Source organism: Acipenser ruthenus, chromosome 17, assembly GCF_902713425.1.
Source record: "Acipenser ruthenus chromosome 17, fAciRut3.2 maternal haplotype, whole genome shotgun sequence".
NCBI classification, from domain to species: Eukaryota; Metazoa; Chordata; class Actinopteri; order Acipenseriformes; family Acipenseridae; genus Acipenser; species Acipenser ruthenus.
Genome location: NC_081205.1, coordinates 8,176,383 through 8,199,012, shown reverse-complemented (window position 1 = coordinate 8,199,012; position 22,630 = coordinate 8,176,383). Strand labels below are relative to the sequence as shown.

Genomic DNA, 22,630 nt, shown 5'->3' with positions numbered 1-22,630 from the left:
GATTAAAAGACAGTGCTCACAAGTACTTAGCAGGCAGTATCCCACAGTGGCTGTTTGTCTACATAAGGCATTGCTACTGGTTTGCATTCAGACAGAAACATTATGCTTTGCAGTGGTGTGTTCACTATACCAGTCTCCTGGTCTCCCCAGAGCAATTACCCCCTTCCAGTAGATCTAGATTAAAAGACAGTGCTCACAAGTACTTAGCAGGCAGTATCCCACAGTGGCTGTTTGTCTACATAAGGCATTGCTACTGGTTTGCATTCAGACAGAAACATTATGCTTTGCAGTGGTGTGTTCACTATACCAGTCTCCTGGTCTCCCCAGAGCAATTACCCCCTTCCAGTAGATCTAGATTAAAAGACAGTGCTCACAAGTACTTAGCAGGCAGTATCCCACAGTGGCTGTTTGTCTACATAAGGCATTGCTACTGGTTTGCATTCAGACAGAAACATTATACATTCATTCTGCCAGTTCTGAGTCTTACTGGGCTTCACCCAAAGGAACTCAATGCAATGATATGCAGACATCTCAAAGACAACTCTATAGATGAGAAGTTGCTTTTTAGTACTTTTAATTAGCTGGCAGACCGTTTGACCTACAGCAAATGTACCAGAGTGCAACTGTTTATCTTTAGCGTTGTGTATGACATATTTGCAGGTAAAATTGCCATAAACGAACAAGAACCACAAATCTCAACACAGTAAAAGAGGGATCTTTTAGTTCATAAAGAATGTATGATCTATGGAATTATTTCATTAAACATTTCGAGTGCTTCTTATACAATTGCACAAGTACTGTTGTCTTTTTTTTTCTCCTTGATAACTGTGTTGCTTATCTATGAGTTCAGGGGTTGCCATTAAGTCCAGTGAAGTCTATACATCGTGCCTGCATAATTATCAACTGTCATTTTGCATTCTCGGTGTTTATATTAACACAAAAAGGTTATTATATATTTTTCCCACCCAATGAGAAAAATGTATACGTAATATAAGCAAAAAAAGATGTAAAAACAATACTATAAATATAGGAGAATGTGGCGTCTTTGAATAATTAGAAAAATGTAACAGTAAAACAAACAAACAAAAAACATGAGAACTTTCCCAATCAAAAAGCTGCGTCACAGAAGGTAACTGTGTGCGTGTGTGTGTGTTTCACCGTGATAGCCTCTACAAAATATTACGTGTTCTGGGTCCAAAACGTCTTTCTAAAAAGCAACGTCTGTCTGTATGAGCTTTCTGCACCAATGCACTAAGAGTTTTTTGGCGTGTAAATCAGACTAAAATGACAACACGTTCATGGACAGTGAAACTAGTTAACAAATACAAATTACAAATTACTTAACCCACGCCACACCATGAAAATATGTCATATAACAGTGTTTCCATTAACGTTTTTCAGAATTAACACCACCTAGATATGCATTCTGTAAGCAAATATGTACAATATGCAAGGTGTAGAAATGCAATGCGTTTCTAACATAGTGCTATACCCGCTATCAGTAAAACAGAATGCTTGTTTCGCATTCCACTCCTTCACATGTTCCTTCCACTCATTCCTGCATTCTGAAATAATTACAGCGCCTAATCTGTGCTGAAACCGTCCGTTACCAGTTGAATACCAAACCAGTGCAATGACGCAAATCCTGCGTAAGAATGGAAAGATTAATAAGAACTCGATTTTTAGAGAACGATTTCTATACTTTCAGCTCAGACCCTTGAGCCATATCTAGTGTTGTCAGTTGATGCGACTGTAATTTAAGTACTGTTAAGTAAGTATGGCATGCATTTCTTATTTAAAACAATTCAGTGCTACATCCACACTCACGCATGGCAAGGTTTTGTTTAAAAAAAAAATAAAAAATACAGAGACTCGTTATAGGGTTATTTTGTATTACTATGTTTCGTTATGTTTTGAAAATACACAGGGAGTCAACCAAACTAAATATTGCCTTAAATAACCGCTCAATGTTAGCCTCGTCAGTTTTGAAGTGGCTTCAGGTCTGGTCACAGATGTAGCTGATACAATGCATACAATATAAGCAGTTACCCTATGTTCTGCATCAAGTTTAAGGTGCAGTAATGTTTCGGGATTTGTAGCTTAATTGAACTACATCGATATATTCTCCAGTGCTCCGATGCGTGTAATATTTAATTCAGTGTTTTGCAATTAACGTAATTAGTTGTAACTAATACTGTAAATATTTAGATTCATATTTACATATATGTTGCAGTGAGTGACTAATGTTACACAACAATATCACATTTTTAATGGTCTGTAAGAACTGGCTGCACTATTAGGACTAAGAATTCCATTAACTACTAGACTGAGATTGTTACAATGTACGGGTTGTATGCAGAGCATATATTTGCAAAAACTGTTAAAAAAAAAAAAAAAAAAAAACGCCATGCAATCGCCATATTTCTCCAATCCGACCAGATATATTTTGTGCTGGTAGATTTTCACAATTGCCTACAGTAAATACAGAATATAGATACGATTTCGTTTATGTTTGTGAATTTGATCAGATTGGCTTTATATTAGGAAATACAGTCGGTTTTACAGGTTCTGCTGTGGATCTAAGAATAATTCTGAATATGTATAGATACATTTCAAGCTTTTTGTATGTAATTTCAAACACGTTTGTCAAAAAAAAGTCGATAGAATATAGGGGATAGCTATCTTGTCAATACCACCTTAAAAATCCTCTTGACGACTTCTGACGCAAATGCAAGTCTGATGGTCACAGCCCAGTACTTCAAAGACAAAAACATGAGCTGTCAATCAAGAAGTCACTATTTCTTATTTATATTCAAGAAGGGTGGTGTGATAATAGTTTTATTATAACTTTGAGCTCCCTCGATGCCTTGACATCGTGTTGACAAATGCAATGGAATTAGACGTGAAGACTATAGCTTTTCCCTGGTATTTAATTATCAACTGTCAAATATGTATTATATTGTTACAGACTTGGTGTGACACACACGTTACATTTATTGTTGGTAATATCATAAATATTCAAAGTGTATGTATGGAAACACATTTCTGATAGTGCTAATATTTATGATGTACACTGTATCGCAGTCACCTTTTCCTGGTTTAGCTAGCCTGTTTGGATACCATATGAAAACACCTCAGCAAACACTGTCAAATATATAATCCAATACATTTGCAGTATTAGTCTGTTGTAGATGCTTTTTCATAGGGCATTCAACTGATGTACAATATACGACGAGTTCATGGAACATTTGGCAGATTCGTTTTGCACATTTAGTAATTAAAGCTATTTAATTTAATGAGTAAATTGTATAAAATAAACAACAATAAATGTGCACAGCAAACACAATTAGCACACATCAGAATTCCATGCTATATAATGTGTTAACGTTGTGCAGTATCATGCCTTGTTTTCATTGGTGCAGATCAGTAAGGGCGATACTATACGTACTGTCAATACATTACGGAAGGTGACGGAACGCACAGAATCTGTACGGAGACAGAGGACCATTTTCTCGCCAGGTTTAGGTTTCCAACCGAAGTCCGCTTTGTGATTGGACAATACGAGCAGTGGGCTGGATTTTAGAGCTGCTTGATTCTGCGTTCTGCCTGCTGCGGAGACAATAGTGCAATGCAAGCCTGAATTTCAGTAGCCGGCTGTCTGAGCAAGGTGAAATTGCACTATACAGAGTCAACAGCCGAATCTGAAAATTGAGTGCACAACCCCCCAGAACATTGAATTATTGCACAACGTTCATCTTGTTTACCTGGATGGAATGCAGACAACAGAAACCAAGCTTGCATAACATAAGGTGGTAAGTACAGGACCGACTGCACAATGGTGGGATTTTTGAAAAGTCTTCTTTTTATTATTCAGAAGTGTAATGTTGAACAGACCTTTAAATCCAGGGTTTATTTTGCCTTTGCGTATTCATGCATTCATTTCTGGTCTTTGCATATACATGCATTCATATGGAACGCTGTGTAGGCTACAGCGTGTAATGTATTCGGGAATTCGGTAATCCATATTGCATAAAATATATTCTCTGGAACAAATGTACATGTTTTTGGCAGATGCGAGTTACCACATCGACTACATTGCTGCTTTATTTATTGGTTAGTTTTTCACAGCCTTTGCACTGTGCTAGATTGTCCACCCCTGGAAGGAAGCTAGGATGCGGGGGAGCCGACAGGACAGTCAGTCACTAGAAATAATTCATGAAGAAAAGTAATTGATAAACTGAAACTCACCATTTTAATAATCCTCTATAACGTTTCACCTTCAGCCTTATTCAGATAGCATGGTAGAAATAGCTAGGTAGACAGAGGTTGTTGTAGCTAATTTTTTTTTTTTTTTAAAAAGTGAGTTTTCAATTTATCAATTACTTTTATTCTTCATATATATAGATAGATAGATAGATAGATAGATAGATATAGATATATGTGTGTGTGTGTGTCCATGTGATACTGTATACATATGCAGACATAAACAAACACCTACACATTGCAAATGCGCTGTCTAACACATAGCCTCTACATACAGTACGTTTTATATTATGCTTAGCAATATTACATTATTAGTGTCATATAATAATATTTTTTTTTTAGAATCAAGGACATTTCTGAATGTGTACTGCTTTATCAGCGGGTGTTGTCTCTTCTTTTGTATTTATATCTCCCATTGCGTCAGATAGGCTTTGGTAATACAATATTCCCATTTTTGCAGAATATACAAACATTGGCTCGTGGGCCCCCCTCCTTGAGTGAGGCGCAGCGCAGCCAGTTCTCCAAGGCAGGGTGGCAAGCTGTGCTCGCCCTCAGAGGATAATGATAATAGGTGGCGGAGGGGAGGATGGTGGTAGCAACAAAGAGACAATTCATTTAGTAGATGGGGGCCCTCTGTTTGCCATCTGAACCACGGCTAATCTAAAACGAATTGGGTACCATGGAAGACTCAAATAAAATGAGTTTGGCAGGTGAATTCAACCACAAAATCCAGCTATTCTACAGCACCGTTCAAATGGGAAAAACCTAATGTTCAGCCAGTCCTTAATGTTAAAATGTAAAACACAAACTGCTCGTCAGGAATTTCAATTAGTACGGTATGCCATTGACATACAGTAGGCTAATAACACGGTCACTGTATTTAACTAATAATTGAAAGTCTCACATACTGTTCTTTTCTATGAAAGCAAATTTATAAAAGGGACTGAATAACAGAAAGGCTGAGAGCATTACTGCAGACTTGTGGTATTTGAAAGCCATCCCTCTGCTTAGACCATGAAGATTGCAATCTGTTTGTTTTATTACCTTCTATACAGTGCAGTGGACGTCGGTTCAGCGGGAACATAACAAACTGCATGGTTGAGATGAAATAAAGTAATTGTACTCGAGCCTCTCTTGCATCTTTCTAAGCTGTTTTATATTTGATTTTGTTACAGTTCTACAGGATTGGCTAGGGGTTTTAACTGCAGTGCTATAGGTGTAGATAAAAAGAACAGTCATGTAAACCCAAGACAAAGCAGGGCGTATTGCAGCTTGAAATTGCTTCTACATTTTAGATCCGTCTTTCCAGACTGCTTATTCAGTTGAAGGTGAAAGCCAGGCTGTAGTCCGTCCTCTAGTCTACCTAACAAGCTTTACTTGTATTACAAAATGCGTAATTCAGAGGTGCCTAGCTCAGCTCTCTGCTGTTAGCTAGTTTAGAATAGGATTAAAAAAAGCAAACCGGCTGCTGAAAGTGTTTCATTTTTAAAGAAGTCTCTTTTGTTTTTTGTTAGCCGAGACCCTACAATACAATTACAAGTTTGGATCTCAATAGAGCTTTGCTGAGCCCAGCCTATAAATACTTCTTGAAGGAAAACCAACCTGAAATGGTGCCGATTGCTCATTAGGGGGCGCTCATGCCTGGTGTCCTATGAGTAGGTCCAATTAGAAGAGTGCTAGACTTGCTCATGTGGTTCGTTGGGTACGTGTTTCTTAAGAGTCTCAGGCATGGGCTCCCGAGTGGCGCATCCAGTAAAGGCACTCCTCGCAGGATGTGCCCTATAGCCTGGAGATCGCAGGTTCGAATCCAGGCTATGTCACATCTGACCGTGACCGAGAGTTCCTAGGGGGCGGCGCACAATTGGCTGAGCGCTGCCCGGGTAGGGAGGGCTTAGGTCGGCAGGGGAATCCACGGCTCACCGCGCATCAGCGACCCCTGTGGCCGATAGGGCGCCTGTGGCTCTGCAGCGGAGCGGCCAGATCTGTGTTGTCCTCCGGCACTATAGGTCTGGTGGCGTTGCTGTGGATCTGCAGTGCGAAAAATGACGGCTTGGAAGGAGCACGTTTCGGAGGACGCGTGTTCCAGCCTCCGTTTCCCGAGTCGGCGGGGGGGTTGCGAGCGGTGAGCCGGGGATACAGATAATAATTGGGCATGCTAAATTGGGGTGAAAAACCGGGGTAAAAATAATTGGCGACGACTAAATTGAAAAAAAAAAAAAAAAGTCTCAGGCATAGTAATGTTCTATCTCTTCCCAGTAGCTAGAAGATAAAAGAATAAATAATAAAGGTGGCTTGCTCCATAGCTTCCCATTACCTTCATCTACATACTTGGCCAGTATTGTATAAGAACAATTCTACACACAATGTGAAATGGCTCTTTTCAGCTAGTATCCGTGCTGCCTTTCCCCTTTCCCCTCCTCCAGAACAGTGCATCGAATGTCATAGCTATACTCCCCTGGCAACAAATATTACTATCAAAATAATCCCTTAAATATTCAATATCTTAAGCGACAGTACTGTCTGTAGTAAAACACTGCCTAACGCCGACAATCTTAATCATAAATAGTTGTCAATTTTCTTTTTTTTATGATTTCAAGGCGAGTAAACCTGGCTTATTTTGTGCTGATGTCATGCTCATACCTTCTGTAGATACTATTTCCATCAGCACAGCGATTGCCCAGACGTTCGCTAGCTAACTTGGGAAAATGTGGCTTCGACTTGCTCAGATTCTGCTTCATCATACATGCCAAGGACATTATTAATCAGAAACCAGAACTGCTACTAATCATATTCCACATGTAAAGTGTTTTTTTCTGAGATCCACACCCCCCCCCCACCCCACCCCCAATTTTTACCGATGTTTCAATTATAAACTATTTTGTACCGATTTTATCCCTATTTTAATATATGTAAAATAAACTCTGAAAAGATAAAAACCGAAAACGCGGAACACTATGGATATTGTAACAGCTCGGAACACTGATGGACCAATCAGCATACAGCATTCTAACAGTCTGTTTTATAATTTGAATTTGATCACGTCTCGCGTGATTAGGCACGTACGCAGCATGTATACAGTATAATCCCTGGTCTGCAACGACTCTCAGTAGAGAAAAATCAAGTCGTGCAGTTTACATGTGAGTCGACATGGCAGGTATTTTCTTTTGTTCAATGTTAGTGAACATTTGTTTTAATAAAGTGAATACACATTCATTGAATACAAACATCATTGAGCACATCACTGTTACGGTGTAATATGCATGTAGATGGAAGGGGATTGTGTAGTCCTGACAGTAAAATACTGTACTGTAATGTCATTTTAATCAAACGTCATTACACGTAACACCGCACGGCAGTTAAACTAGGCACCATCAGAAGACAATCGCTTCTCAAGTATACTGTAGTAAAATAAGATTCTGCAGCCTTATGTAAACATGATATATGCTTACCCATGAGGACTTGTTTTGATGTATTGTCCTCAGTGATTGAGCATCACTGATATTTGTATACTGTATTTAAACTGCTGATGCGCGGAGGCACGCTTTTGCTAATTGTAATCATATCAGTCCGCTTTTAAGAATCAAACACTTATAAGAATCAAATGATCTGGGACGGATGTGATTCTTATAAAAGGAGTGCACTGTATTTTGATCTCAGCTCATTGATGATACAATATATTTATATATGTAGGTATCAGGTTGTGGAAGGTGAGGAATTCACTGACACAGGAGACAGACATTTGCAGTGCTAAACACCACTTGGGTGCACTATTTATTTATGTCCACAAGGTGGCACTGCTGTCCTATTTTTTACCATCAATGGTAGAAGGCTTCACAGAATACCTTGGGTACACACGCAGGTGCACGAAACAGTAATCAAAACAGAAGGCACAAAGAAAAAGAGAAATAAAACACTATTAACAAAACTACAAAATAAAGGTGCTGCACTATGCAGCGTTTCTCTGACCGTCGCTAACCATACGACCCGAGACTCCGTCCTACACTCCGCAGTTCCCTCAACTGCATTTGGGGTCTACCCAGATTTCCCCACTACTGCCCTATATCTTGTATTGTTGTGCTATATTTCGTTGCACTGTTCTTTGTCCGACTGCAAAGCTTCCCCTGGCTTGTTTACGTCCTATAGGGGCAGATCTGAGGGAACAACAGAGCGTTATTTATAGGTTCAGCAATACCCCAAGGCCCGCCTCTCAGCCACTCAGAGAGAGGGAAATCCAACACACCCTCTTCCCCACCTCTCCGTGTCATCGCCATGACTGACAGGCGGATCTTACAAGGCTGCTGCCCTCTTCCTGCAGTCAGTACAGGTCTCCCCTGTTACACAGGTCTAAAACTGAGCTGGGTTTAAAACCGTGTGTCAGGCATCACCAGGCAAATTCTTAGCAAAAAATGTGCAGGATGTTTCTGGAAACGTTGTGATGCATCTTAGTGGATCTTCAGATTGTTGAGAATATAGGCTAGTTATAAATGTACATTTCTAGTTTTCTACCATTGACTGATCTAGCCTAGGTTACATACAGACGTGCTCAAATTTGTTGGTACCCTTACAGCTCATTGAAATAATGCTTCATTCCTCCTGAAAAGTGATGAAATTAAAAGCTATTTTATCATGTATACTTGCATGCCTTTGGTATGTCATAGAATAAAGCAAAGAAGCTGTGAAAAGAGATGAATTATTGCTTATTCTACAAAGATATTCTAAAATGGCCTGGACACATTTGTTGTTACCCCTTAGAAAAGGTAATAAATAATTGGATTATAGTGATATTTCAAACTAATTAGTTTCTTTAATTAGTATCACACATGTCTCCAATCTTGTAATCAGTCATTCAGCCTATTTAAATGGAGAAAAGTAGTCACTGTGCTGTTTGGTATCATTGTGTGCACCACACTGAACATGGACCAGAGAAAGCAAAGGAGAGAGTTGTCTGAGGAGATCAGAAAGAAAATAATAGACAAGCATGGTAAAGGTAAAGGCTACAAGACCATCTCCAAGCAGCTTGATGTTCCTGTGACAACAGTTGCAAATATTATTAAGATGTTTAAGGTCCATGGAACTGTAGCCAACCTCCCTGGGCGCGGCCGCAAGAGGAAAATCAACCCCAGATTGAACAGAAGGATAGTGCAAATGGTAGAAAAAGAACCAAGGATAACTGCCAAAGAGATACAAGCTGAACTCCAAGGTGAAGGTACGTCAGTTTCTGATCGCACCATCCGTCGCTTTTTGAGCGAAAGTGGGCTCCACGGAAGAAGACCCAGGAGGACTCCACTTTTGAAAGAAAAACATAAAAAAGCCAGACTGGAATTTGCTAAAATGCATATTGGCAAGCCACAATCCTTCTGGGAGAATGTCCTTTGGACAGATGAGTCAAAACTGGAGCTTTTTGGCAAGTCACATCAGCTCTATGTTCACAGACGAAAAAATGAAGCTTTCAAAGAAAAGAACACCATACCTACAGTGAAACATGGAGGAGGCTCGGTTATGTTTTGGGGCTGCTTTGCTGCGCCTGGCACAGGGTGCCTTGAATCTGTGCAGGGCACAATGAAATCTCAAGACTATCAAAGCATTCTGGAGCGAAACGTACTGCCCAGTGTCAGAAAGCTCTGTCTCATTCGCAGGTCATGGGTCTTCCAACAGGATAATGACCCAAAACACACAGCTAAAAGCACCCAAGAATGGATAAGAACAAAACATTGGACTATTCTGAAGTGGCCTTCTATGAGTCCTGATCTGAATCCTATCGAACATCTATGGAAAGAGCTGAAACTTGCAGTCTGGAGAAGGCAGCCATCAAACCTGAGACAGCTGGAGCAGTTTGCTCAGGAAGAGTGGGCCAAACTACCTGTTAACAGGTGCAGAAGTCTCATTGAGAGCTACAGAAAACGTTTGATTGCAGTGATTGCCTCTAAAGGTAGTGCAACAAAATATTAGGTTAGCGGTCCCATCATTTTTGTCCATGCCATTTTCATTTGTTTTATTATTTACAATATTATGTTGAATAAAAAATCAAAAGCAAAGTCTGATTTCTATTAAATATGGAATAAACAATGGTGGATGCCAATTACTTTTGTCAGTTTCAAGTTATTTCAGAGAAAATTGTGCATTCTTCGTTTTTTGTGGAGGGGTACCAACAAATTTGAGCACGTCTGTATATCTAAGGCCCCTTTCACACTGGCATGCTCTACCTGGGTCAGAACCTACCCGGGCCAGGACTCAGTGTTGGCTACATGATTTCACACTAGTTTTGATAAAGCAGGGTTGACCTGGGTGACAGACACAAGTACACAATGCGCGTATCAATGCCCCGGAAGCGGCTTGTTACAGACGCTTCCATCCAAGCTTCTCTGGATTGAACAGTCGGCCCAAATGTTGATAAGAGCGAATGTTTCTTCATCCCTGCTGCAATCTGGTTCATGGTGTGTCTCAAGCAACACAAATATGGCTGGAAAGAATAAACAGAAATGTTCCTTGTGGAAGTGAAACCTTCACACAGGCATGGCTAGTTGTTATTTCGTCAGCTTACGAACGGCCATCAAGCATTTTGTCTCGCTCAACCCGGGTCAAAGCTTGTCGACCCAAGCATGTTGACCCACATCCTGAGGTGGGTCACTAGCCAGAACCCGGGTCGGGACCCGGGTAGGAGTGCCAGTGTGAAAGGGGCTTTAGTGTTTATATAGAAGAAACAGCCAGTGCCACCTATTGATCTGCTGCTTTGTCCCAGGATTCCTTTTGTTTTGCTGGCAATGCACAGTAATGTCAAGGTGGTGCTGGCACTAATATAAAGACACTTTGGCAGATCCAGCCTATGTTGCATATATCAGTGGCATGCAACTAGAACTGCAGATCAGCCCCTTAAGTTAACACAGCTATATAATTGTTTATTTCTTAGCAGACGCCCTTATCCAGGGCGACTTACAATTGTTACAAGATATCACGTTATTTTTACATACAATTACCCATTTATACAGTTGGGTTTTTACTGGAGCAATCTAGGTAAAGTACCTTGCTCAAGGGTACAACAGCAGTGTCACCCACCTGGGATTGAACCCACAACCCTCCGGTCAAGAGTCCAGAGCCCTAACCACTACTCCACACATTTTAGTAGGTGCAACAAGAACTACTTAGAATGATTGCAAACATCATATAAAATTCATATCCAGAATGATTTGTGTGCAGATACCTGACCAGGCATTCGCTGGTGGTGGCTTTAGTTTCAAGACTACCAAGAAAGGTGTGCAAGTTGGGTTTGAATTGCATTATTTGTATTTACAGTCAGCTCAGGTTTCTAATATTTATAACACCAGTGCAAATTGTAATAGCAGCTATTGTATGTGTATTCTTCTGAAGCCGAGCACAGTACTGTGGATGATTCGCATAGACAGCTAGACCTATTTTTTGTGATGAGCCAGTGACAAAATTGCATTGTGTAATAAACCGTTGAAATGGACAATGCAGCCGGAATGCTGTTTTAGTTGCTGCCTGGCTAAGCCGCTGATTGATTTGACTGCAGAATCTTTTAACTTCTCATTATTAATTTCATTCGATATCGATTTTTAAACCTTTTTGAACTCATAATGGAGATGCAGTCCCGGAAAGCCTTTTATATTGAAGAAACCAGCAGATGCATTTACTTTTAAAATGATGTAAGATTATTTGATTATTGTTTTAAATGTTTGTTTCTCAATGTAATGAAACTGAACAGAAAAAGTAGTAGAAAATAAAGGGATTATAGTTAATTCTGTGAAAAAAAACAATTGCACGCACAATTACATACGGTAATATACTATACCTTTATTATTACACAATATGCAAAAATTCACAAAAGGACATGGGTCTATTTTAATGATCTAAATAATGGTCTAAATACCACCGCTCTTTTGTTATTTCAAGATTTTCCAGATGATACTGAAAGCATTTTTAAAAACCTATAAACCTTATTCACAATTACAGTAGATTTGAGTGTAAAGGTTAAAAAGTTTAAACATTTAAAAGCATTGTTTAAGCTAGCATATTTATTAACAGAGGTCAGATTAATAAAATGCAAAATGAAGGGCACAGTTAAACACTATGAAAATATGCTAATGCATAAACCAGAGTTTTATTTGAAATTTCTAAATAGCATACATTTACAGGCCCAGATCCAACCAGGGACTCAATTTTAAACCCTGTTTCGTGTACCTCGTTGCAAAAATAAGCTTCATTTTATTTGTGGGACACAGGTGTCCGTCCCTTGTACCTTTTTAAAGGGTTAATCTAACAAGTAGTTAGTTGGAACTACTGACTGCAAACATCATTGAAGGTTAAGGGGCATTAAAAAAAGAAAATGTAATTATTCTTTAATCTTTTTACTCAGGCCACCCTACCTTTCTGATTGGAGGAGCAGCATATTGATTGCCCCCCCCTGGTTTCACTCAATGTGTAGTCACACTTACCACTATATATTCAGAAACGATAGAACTATTTTGAACTTCAGGTGGTATTGGCAGATTGGAGATTGATTTTAGCTCACCAGATGTAGGAGCTTGGAAAAATAAATCAAATACAGCAGTCTCGGTTTTCCACAATAAGCTTTTAATACTGTATTTAACCTAACCCACGCAGTTATTGATGTGTGGAACTGATTTACTTTAGAGCAATATGATTTTTAAACAAGACTAGCAGCCTCTGGGTATGAACATATACATAGCTAATATTTCACAAAACCGTCCTTTATGAATATAAATGAATTTCTTCATAAAAACATACAAAATGCTAAAATGCTGCTATCACTGTTCTGTATGAGGCAGCTGTAGTCTCTCACTTGGGGCAAAAAAAAAGTTCATCGTTTCACAGACACTGATTAGCCATAATCGGGATTAACTAAATTATCAATGTTTTACTTTAATAGTATTCAAATTTGAACTAAGTTATTATCTGGCTCCGTGATGTCCATAAGAAACGTCTTCTAATTAAGAAAAACATTTTTGGCTGTGTAGCTCTCTGAAAGAGTAGTATCTTCTTGTTTAGTATATGGATGCTTCTTTTAAATATAAATGGCTTTTTAAAAATCAATTTAAAGTGGTGGTTTTGAATTATGAAAATGAAAGGTTGGCTATTGCTGAAATTCAGTGATTTAATATTGACAAAACTTTTTTGTCCCGCTTGGATTAATTTCTTAGCTAGACTGAACTAGGGATGTTAAGAGTTATCCGAGTGTTATCCGAATGTTTAACCATCTTCAAAAATATGACCAAGTTTTTACATAGTAGTAAGTGTACAGTGAAAGTCAATTTATTTCATATTCATATGAAAAATTGACAGAGGGCTACTTCTGATGTCTTTTCTGATTGATGACTAACATTCGCAATATATTCAAGTTTAAACATATTTAAACATATTGTAGCATGCATGGGGGAAGGCAGCAGCAGGGCTGGTAGGTGGCATAATCACACACAGAGGCATAAGTCCGATATACGCTCCTTGCAAAGGTGCCGGCTCTTTTGTACAGCGGTATCGGCGCTATGCTTTAGTGCGAGAGGTCCTGGGTTCACGCCCGCCCTCCGCCTGTGTGTGGATTGCCTCGCCCTGTGTGATGCGCCTGCCTGCGGGAACCAAAATCACTACAATGTTTAACACTAACGTAAATTAACATCCTTAGTTGGGTTCGTTTCAGTGTTCTTATTATAAACAATTGCATTGTTATTTATTTATTTTTATTTATTTTTATTTTTTAATAAATCATTGCTAGTTCTGATAAATGTTGGTAAAAGAATGAAAAGGATAACAGTACGTTAGTCTTGACCGCCATATTGCGCTCCTGTCAGTTTAACTTATTTGAGGTTACTTGTAATTAAGTGACATGTTTACAGTAAGTGTTTCAATTGCTTTGTTTTTTTAATTGTCAGCTTATCTTGAAATAGACTGTGCTTTGTTATTATGAGGTGGCAGAATGTCAGAACTAATTACGGGTATTAATGATTGCTTTCTAAACCTTTTTTTTTTTGGTGTATTTCTGTTTTTAAGGAAGAAAACTGAGAAGAGAACCCTGCTTTCCGAACATCCTTTCCTCTGAGAAGCACAATGAGTTTGTCACCGCTTGTGTCTCGAGCTCCGATAGACATTCTCGAGGAGCTGCAGCTCATTGCAGCCCAGAACCTGGAGAAACTAGAAGTTTCCAAGTACTACGAAGTCATGAGGGAGCTGGGAAAGGGAACATATGGCAAGGTGGACCTGGTCATCCATAAAATTAGAGGTAAGCGCTACTGACTAGGGCTGCCAGTTAAGCCGCAAAATAGCAATCGATTAATTGGGCACACAAAATATAATCGTTTGAGTAAATATCGATGATTGTACCGTACATTTCTGGTGCATTCCTCTTCCCTCAACGTTATTATTTTAATATCATTGCAATTAAGTAAAAGCTTGTTCACAACAATTGAATGCGAGGAGTAATTAATTACACCTTGGTAGCATCAGGAGAAAAAGAAGAAAAAAAAAACACAACATTCTCAACAAGCCTAAAGCAAGTTTAACGTACTACAGGAGTGTTACTAAAATATTTATTCCAAACAGATTAAAGGATTGTAATCTATATAAACTAGACACAAGTTTATGAAAACTGTTTTATTCAGTGACAGCTGCAGCATCACGCATTGCATCTTGTTAGTACTGTACCATCTAACCTTCACTATCTGTGAAACACACAATGCGGAAATCCCTGCCTAAAACATCTCCTTTTCAAACTCCAAAGCAGCGCAACCCTATATACAGTCAGTTTTCTTCAATGTGCACAATTTGTTTACAGGCTGTTTGCCAGGAATACAAGCCTGTCATACTGCTCTGGACACAAGGTGGCGCTTTTTTTTTTTTTTATACAGTCAGTACACAGAGGGGCGTACTTAGAAAGCATTTTCAAAACTGATTCGCTGGTAGGATGGGACCAGCAAATCAGATGCTAGTTAATACAAGCAGGAGAAGAAGAGCACACCCACTGCTTGTGTGGCAGAAATACTGTAAATGTATTTGCTTACGATTGTAAGTCGCCCTGGATAAGGGCGTCTGCTAAGAAATAAATAATAATAATAATAATAATAATAATAATAACAAGGGTTCGGTGCAGTTTTGTTGATTAAACTCAAATAATGTTATTAACTATGCACATTACAAAAATGTAATTATTGAATCGATTATCCATGAGGAATGAAATCGATCGAAAAATGGATTTTCGATTTAATCTTAGCAGCCCTACTACTGACATAGCCAGGCAGAAACCACAACCATTTTATTATTAACATGCAAATGTCTAATCTACTGGTTATTCAAACTGTAGTGAGATTACTTATATCTAAGCGTGGGTTTTGTTTGTTACTTTTCAACATTTTTACTGCAAGGTTTTTGTATCTGAATGCACAGTGTATGCTTTGGGTCTTGCAGCTGCTTTAGAAATGTAGGAGCAATTATAAAACATAGGAGGAACAACATGGTATGCAGAGAGACATCAATGTTGTTTCAAAACCTACTTTACACAGAAAGGTCTGGGTTTGAGTGCAAAGAACAATCTTAGTTGCCAAAAGGAGCAGTTCAGTTGTTGTTCTGAGTAGTTTATTGCTGGAATTTTTTCAGTAAAATAATTTATTTCCTTTTTGGGAAAATTTGCCTATGGCTTCACCTCACATTAGCCCTTTTCCTGAAATTCGATACAAATCTGAATCCAGTAGACGCATGCTGATCTGAACCCCACTAATCTGAGTGCTTACAATCAGTACTCCCAATAAGTCGCTGATCCTGTTTAGTTTCCGTGCCAGTTGAAAGGTAATCCAACAACTCCTTGATTGTGCAGGACAGTCAGTTTCATCACTTCTGTACTTGAAAGAACCGTCAGCTTCCAGAGCATTCTTAGCAGTGTTCCCCAGCTTGTTTGAATTTATTTCCGCGTGTTAATGTTCTCTCCCACGACACGTACGCTGGCAGAAGGGGGGTGGGCTGGGGCTTTTTTCTTTTGATTGCTTCCGCATATTCCCTAGGGGGTTCTAAACCCGTTTCATGTTGCTGGATCCTTTACATTATATATGAAGTCTAAAAGGTTATTGGCTTGCAATAGGGTTTTTAGGCTTTTCACAGTTGCTGTACTGCAACATGTGTTGATCCACGTGCACTGCTTCAAAGTTATGGGAGAAATGAATAAATGGAGAACTGGGTGGGGCATTTATTTCCTGATTTCCACCGAGATGTGGCTTAAGCAGTTTTGTTTTGTACTAGGCACAAAAATGGCACTGAAATTCCTGAGGAAGAAAACGACAAAGCTCAAGAGTTTTCTTCGAGAGTATAGCATCTCCCTCTACCTGTCTCCCTGCCCCTTCATCATCAACATGTTCGGGATTGCCTTTGAGACAGACGAGTACTACGTCTTTGCCCAGGAGTATGCACTAGCAGGGGACCTGTTTGACATTATTCCACCTCAGGTATGTTGTTCATATTGGTTAGCTCCTTTAATCTGATAGAGCAGTGCCTTCTATATATTACCTAAGTACTAGTTTCCCCCATCATTTAGATTGGTCTGTGTTTGGGAGATTAGAGATGTTTGATCACATCATAATTACAAGCCATATTCTAAATTGTCACAATTACTAATATATAGTTTCACTGTTTTTTTTGTTTTTTTTAATTATTAGTATCTTTAGTATATTAGTATTTTTTTATTGTTAGATCTTTCCTTTATATTTAAATATGGTTTGTAGAATAACAAATGCACAACTTAACTGTGAGCTTGTCTCAACTGTAGGTGGGTCTTCCAGAAACAGTTGCAAAGCGTTGTGTCCACCAAATTGCCATTGCCCTAGACTATCTCCATTGTAAGAAACTGGTCCACCGGGACATTAAACCGGAAAACATTCTTATTTTTGACAAAGAATGCAGGAAAGTCAAACTATCCGATTTCGGAATGACCCGTAGGGCAGGCTCGCCTGTGAAAAGAGTCAGTGGAACTATCCCATACACTGCCCCAGAGCTCTGCGACGCAGCCAAGCATGATGGCTTCTGCGTGGATTACAGCACTGATGTCTGGGCTTTCGGGGTGCTCCTGTTCTGCATGCTAACTGGAAACTTTCCCTGGGAGAAGGCCCTTCCCTCAGACACTTTTTACGAGGAGTTTGTCAGGTGGCAGAGGCGCCGAGCGGGCACGGTGCCATCGCAGTGGCGCAGGTTCACGGACGAGGCGCTGCGCATGTTCCGCAAGCTGCTGTCCATCGAAGCAGAGAGGCGCTGTGCGGTCAAGGAGGTCTTTAGCTACTTCAGCCATTGCTGGATGTTGGACAGTGAAAACAGCAACCATCTTACTGACATCAGCTCCTTGTTGTCCGAAGAAGATTTAGTAGACCGCATGAAGCAGCAGACCTTGTCCCCCATGTGTGGGATTGGAAAAGGCAACATCATAATGGAGAGCTCCCCAAACTTTTCCTCCATGTCAACAGCGAGCTCCCTTTCCTCCACAAGCAGCTACGAGAGGGTGTCTAGAGAGAACACCAATAGCCGGATCTTGGTGGCGACCCCAATTGAAATCTGCGTTTAGGGTTCAAAACTGGGCAGCCTTAAATGTTCAAGAGGCTTCCTCCTGAGAATCTCCTTTTGAAGGTTGTTTGGTATTTTTAGCGTCCACATCGCCAAAGTAGTACTAGCTACCCATAGAACTAGAAATGATAGAAATGGGCTGCATCTGATAGTTATTCTATTAAGAGCTTTGATGACGATACAGACCCATGTATCACAACTTCCTCAGTTCAAATGTGTACCTCGTTCTGGGGAAACATTTAATAAAATCTGTGTTAGATTCCATCCGTGTCATCGTATCTGGTTTGACATTGTTTAAAAAAACCTAAAAGAAGCAGGTTTAGTCGTATTAGTAACTTGTATTAATACAGTCGACCAAAACATATCTTAAAGCAATACATTAAATGTTTTCCTGCAAAAAAAATAAGAAGATAAAAGCAGTTTGTGGCAAGGACGTCAACCGTTCCATCTTGCGGTTCTCTGTTATGGAGTAAGCATGAAAAATGTGCACAGTAGAAAGAAAAAAAATTAGCAAAAATGTCATTTTGACTGGTGTACGGTTTATTTTTAGTTTAGCTGTTTTCAAATGCAGCACTAAGCAGATTATATTGTAAATATTGTAGAATGGGAAAGTGAACTTTGGTTTTGTTGATTACTATAAATGCAATGTGAAATATTTAAGTATGTATGGACATGTTTGCCTTTGATTTGTTTGTTATTTATTTATTTCAATCCTGAATCCTTAGAGATATATATTTTTGCTATTTATTTTGGAAAGCATTGTTAGTGCTAGTTGTTTTTTTTGAAACTTGCTTATATGCTGCTGCCAAACAGTATGACTATGTATAACTAACTATGATGTCAAATGAGCTTTGTTCCCATCCCATTGTAAGTGCTCAAAAGAGTTACTTTTGTCTTTCAACTAAAAGATAGAGAAAAGTACCACACATTCAAACAGAATGCGAGGTAAAATATTCATACATTTATTATACATATTATCGATCAGTTAAAGGAGTGAACAATTTGTAATAATTTGTTTTACCTCTTGTTTATATTACCAACAATATCTTTGGTCATTTTCTGCTGAAATCCTTTCATTATTGTTTATTATTTATTTATTTGGTGGGCGCCTTTATCCAAGGCGACTTGCAGGTGTTACAGGGCTTCTGTTCATTGTGTGTTGATTTATTTAAATTAGGGCTTTGCAGATTCAAATTCAGATATTTCAACTATATACAGCTGCTTCATCTTGCTGTGCAGTTGTAAAAGAAAGCATAAATTAAACCAAACAAAAAAAATATATAACACAACGATCTTCAGAACAACATTGACAGGACCAGTCATAAAGATGCTAGTAAGATCATTTATTTAAAAGCCTTGGTTATCACTCCTTTAAGCAATAAGACCCTGTGATTTCAGTCTAGAAACTTTTAACTTAGGCAGTTGAGCATCTTAAAGCAATGCCATGGAAAACTACTCCTGTACCATTGTTCTGTTTACATGTATATTTTGCAGGCATCAGCGGGACTAGAAAAGTGTGACAAATCCATCTCTTGGGTAAACCCAGAACGGGTATTCTGTGTTACGGCTTGTGTGTAATTAGCCTCTCTTTATTTCCAGGCTGAATTATTACGAAGAAAGATAATTTTTTAGCTTTCTACGTACATTTTAAATATTAAAATGGTTTAACCTAACCCAAATGAAATTGAAAAACAGGAAGTGACCCCAACCCTGCTTCACAGCTCTGTTGGTTCCCTTCATTGTAGAGCAGGCGTACAGTTTGGATTATTCTGAAATCAGGAAACACAGATCATTCGCCAGCTTCAAAGTCATGTAGAGAGATGTGTGAAGATAAAGGATTACATTAGCATTGGAAATGCCATAAAAAGAGAAGGCGTGAGAAGAAACACTATTTAAAATGCTCTTTAAAGCTAATTACTTTTTAAGACAATACTCATGGAATATCAGATTTTTTTTGACATTGTACACTGGTTGCATCAGAATTTCTTTGGTAAACTTTTGAATCCAAATGGGTAGAACTGCAGTTTCCATTTTAATTGGTTTACTAGTTCGTGGTAATGGTACACCCTTTATTCTGTGATTAATACTCTTTTTTTAAATTGAACTTTTATTATTGTAAATGATAATTTTAAATGTTTAGTTAGAAATGATTTTGATGTCAGGAAGTCCGGTAAAGAAATCTTAACTGGCACGTAAAAAAACAAAAAAAAACAACATATCTTTAAATTATTGAATTATAAAATGTGTATTTATACTGTACAAGATATGTGAAGTAGACAATATTATGCCGTAGCACAAGTTCTTGCATACATTTTTTTGTGATAGTGAATACTTTCTCAAAAATAAAAAAAAAACAAATAGGGCTAAAAATGTTGGTTTAATTTCATGTGCTGTATTTGTATATAATGTTGTATTTGTATTATACGTTCAACCAAATGATGGGATGGAAATATAGAAAATAGCTGCTGTTGATTGATAGTGATGTTTAATTAATTACATTTCATAAAATATACAGTTAGTTTTCCCACTGCTGTGAGAAGGTACGAGATTCCTTAAAGAGAATCTGTTTTTCTTTTTACTGATTAAAAATTTTACTGACATTGAAAATCCAAGACAAAAATGTTAAAGGGCTTAAAGGCCTAACTAGAAGCAGAACTAATTATCTGCTACAAATATGTTTGCCTCATGAAAAAAAAAAAAAAAAAGTTGGATGTGTGTTGTGTTTTCTAGGCACATTGCATGAATTTAAAATATTGTGGAAATAGATAGTGAAAAATCTCTTTCTGTGTCTAGTTGCGTTATCCCTTCTGCTTCCTTCAAATGGGGTTTAACCCTTTCCCAAGATAAGCATTTCCACAGAGACCACGTGAAAACCTGTTTGGAATATTTATTTCCAGTTTGAATGAAAGACCTGTGTTTGCTGCATTTCCCACAATCATAATTCACACCACACTACCGACCTAAACTGGAACAGCAAAAGGGATACTGCACCTAATTTGTTCAACTTGATCTCAATGTTTTAAAAGTATTTTGACAACTGAAACTGCTGATTATATTTGTTGTAGATGAATAGGGCTGTTCAGTTCCCTCTGTTGTTACTTAAAAAAAGGGAGTGTGGAATAGTGGTTAGCACACTGTCATAATGTAATGTGTTGCCTGTATTGCAATGGCATTTCTTTGTCTTTCTGTGACGTGATGTATTTTAATGCACCAATGTTTTTAGTGGAGTTTTAGCGGGTAGATACATGATGCTAGAACTAATTCAGCCATTGCAATACAATTGTCTTCCTGTAATTCTTTCGAATTTAATTAAAAAGAAATAAATGTGAAACTACTCAGAATTTGAAATGGATTGTTTTTCCAGCACAACCGACCTTGGCTTGACCATGTAAAGCAATGCATTATAAGAAATAATTCAGCTTCAAAGATAAGTAGATATTAGATAGACAACCACTCAACATATTTATTAAAGTACACATAGCTAACAGTATAATTAAAACTTTGTAGATCTCACTTCTCACAGTTATTAATGCATAAAATATACTGATCTCTTCCAGCAGAAATTGTTATCAATCTGGGCAAGCAGTTCTGTGGATAAATACTATCATAAACAGATGGACTTCGTTGTTTTCACCTGTGTCCATCACACACCTGTTTCTACTGCCTCCAATTTGCTACGGGTGTGAGCGGCAGTGTGTGCAGCAATCAAGGACATCAGGAAAGCACACTGGCTGGGATGTTTCTGTGTTATGTTCTTAGTTTTTGTATTTTAATTGTTTAGAATTCTTCATTTGCTTTTATGTCTGCTATCTTTCCTTCTGCCATTTCTCTGTATCTTTCCTGCTTTCTTTCTTTTTAATTTAAGACTGTAATTTATATATTGTTATATTTTCTTTAATTTATGTAAGTCGTTTTGGATAAAAGCATCTGACAAATAATTAAATAACAATAATAATAACTCGGTAATACAGTATCGAACAGAAGTCACGATAAAAAAAAAAAAAAATTGCACTAAAAAATAGTTACCGAGTTATCAGAAATGCATTGACGATTTTTAATGACAGATGAATATTTTGGTGCTATTTTTTATTTAATTATTCCACAAGTAATTCCAAGTATTCCATCTGTTCTAGTAATAGTAAATTAGAGAGAATGCGAAGAGGAGAGAGGGCAGCAGCAGTATTCCTCAGTCCAGGAATGACAGCTTCTTGCACTCCACATCATCAGGGTGAAAGATGCGGGTCGCCAGATATCATCCAGGCTCAACAAGCGCAGGCTCCGCTCGCAATCCAGAGAGAGGCAGAGGGAGAGACACTTCACAACTTCACGCTGGTCTACACCTGCATTTCAGTGTCTGTGTGCTGCATCTGTGTGTCTGTTGCAGTTGGTATTGTGTGTCTGTCTTTGTACTGTATATGTGTGTCTGTGTTGCAGTTGGCATTGTGTGCATGTCTGTGTCAGTGATGCAAATCTTGCGCAACAGCGCTAGATTCTAGCGCCAGCAACATTTAAATTCTGGCACCAGTAGACATGTTTTAATTAAAAAAAAAAAAAAAACATTAAAAAAAAAAATGATTCCTTAGCAACCGTAAATGATTATAGTTGGGTCTGGAATGCTCACATGACCCACCCACACTCCTCCACATACACAGGAGAGAAGGTTTGTGTTGTGTGGGGTGCTTGATTCGGATGGGGTTTGATAATTTAGCACCAGTAGGCTGTCTATAAGAACTATAGTTACCTCCAAGGGATTCAGGCATTATAATCCCCTGTTGGTAACTATAGTTCTTCTTTAAAAATAACT

The 22,630-nt window shown here is 38.4% G+C and overlaps 1 protein-coding gene across 1 annotated transcript; it reads left to right on the top strand.

Moving 5' to 3' along the window:
* The first annotated feature begins 3,466 nt into the window (after nucleotides 1-3,466).
* Nucleotides 3,467-21,160, top strand: LOC117422953 (serine/threonine-protein kinase SBK1-like). Its single transcript, XM_034038208.3, has 4 exons — nucleotides 3,467-3,812; nucleotides 14,284-14,512; nucleotides 16,519-16,721; nucleotides 17,042-21,160. The coding sequence occupies exons 2-4, from the start codon at nucleotides 14,341-14,343 to the stop codon at nucleotides 17,825-17,827; spliced, it is 1,161 nt and encodes a 386-aa protein (XP_033894099.1). The 5' UTR covers nucleotides 3,467-3,812; nucleotides 14,284-14,340; the 3' UTR covers nucleotides 17,828-21,160.
* The last annotated feature ends 1,470 nt before the right edge of the window (nucleotides 21,161-22,630 follow it).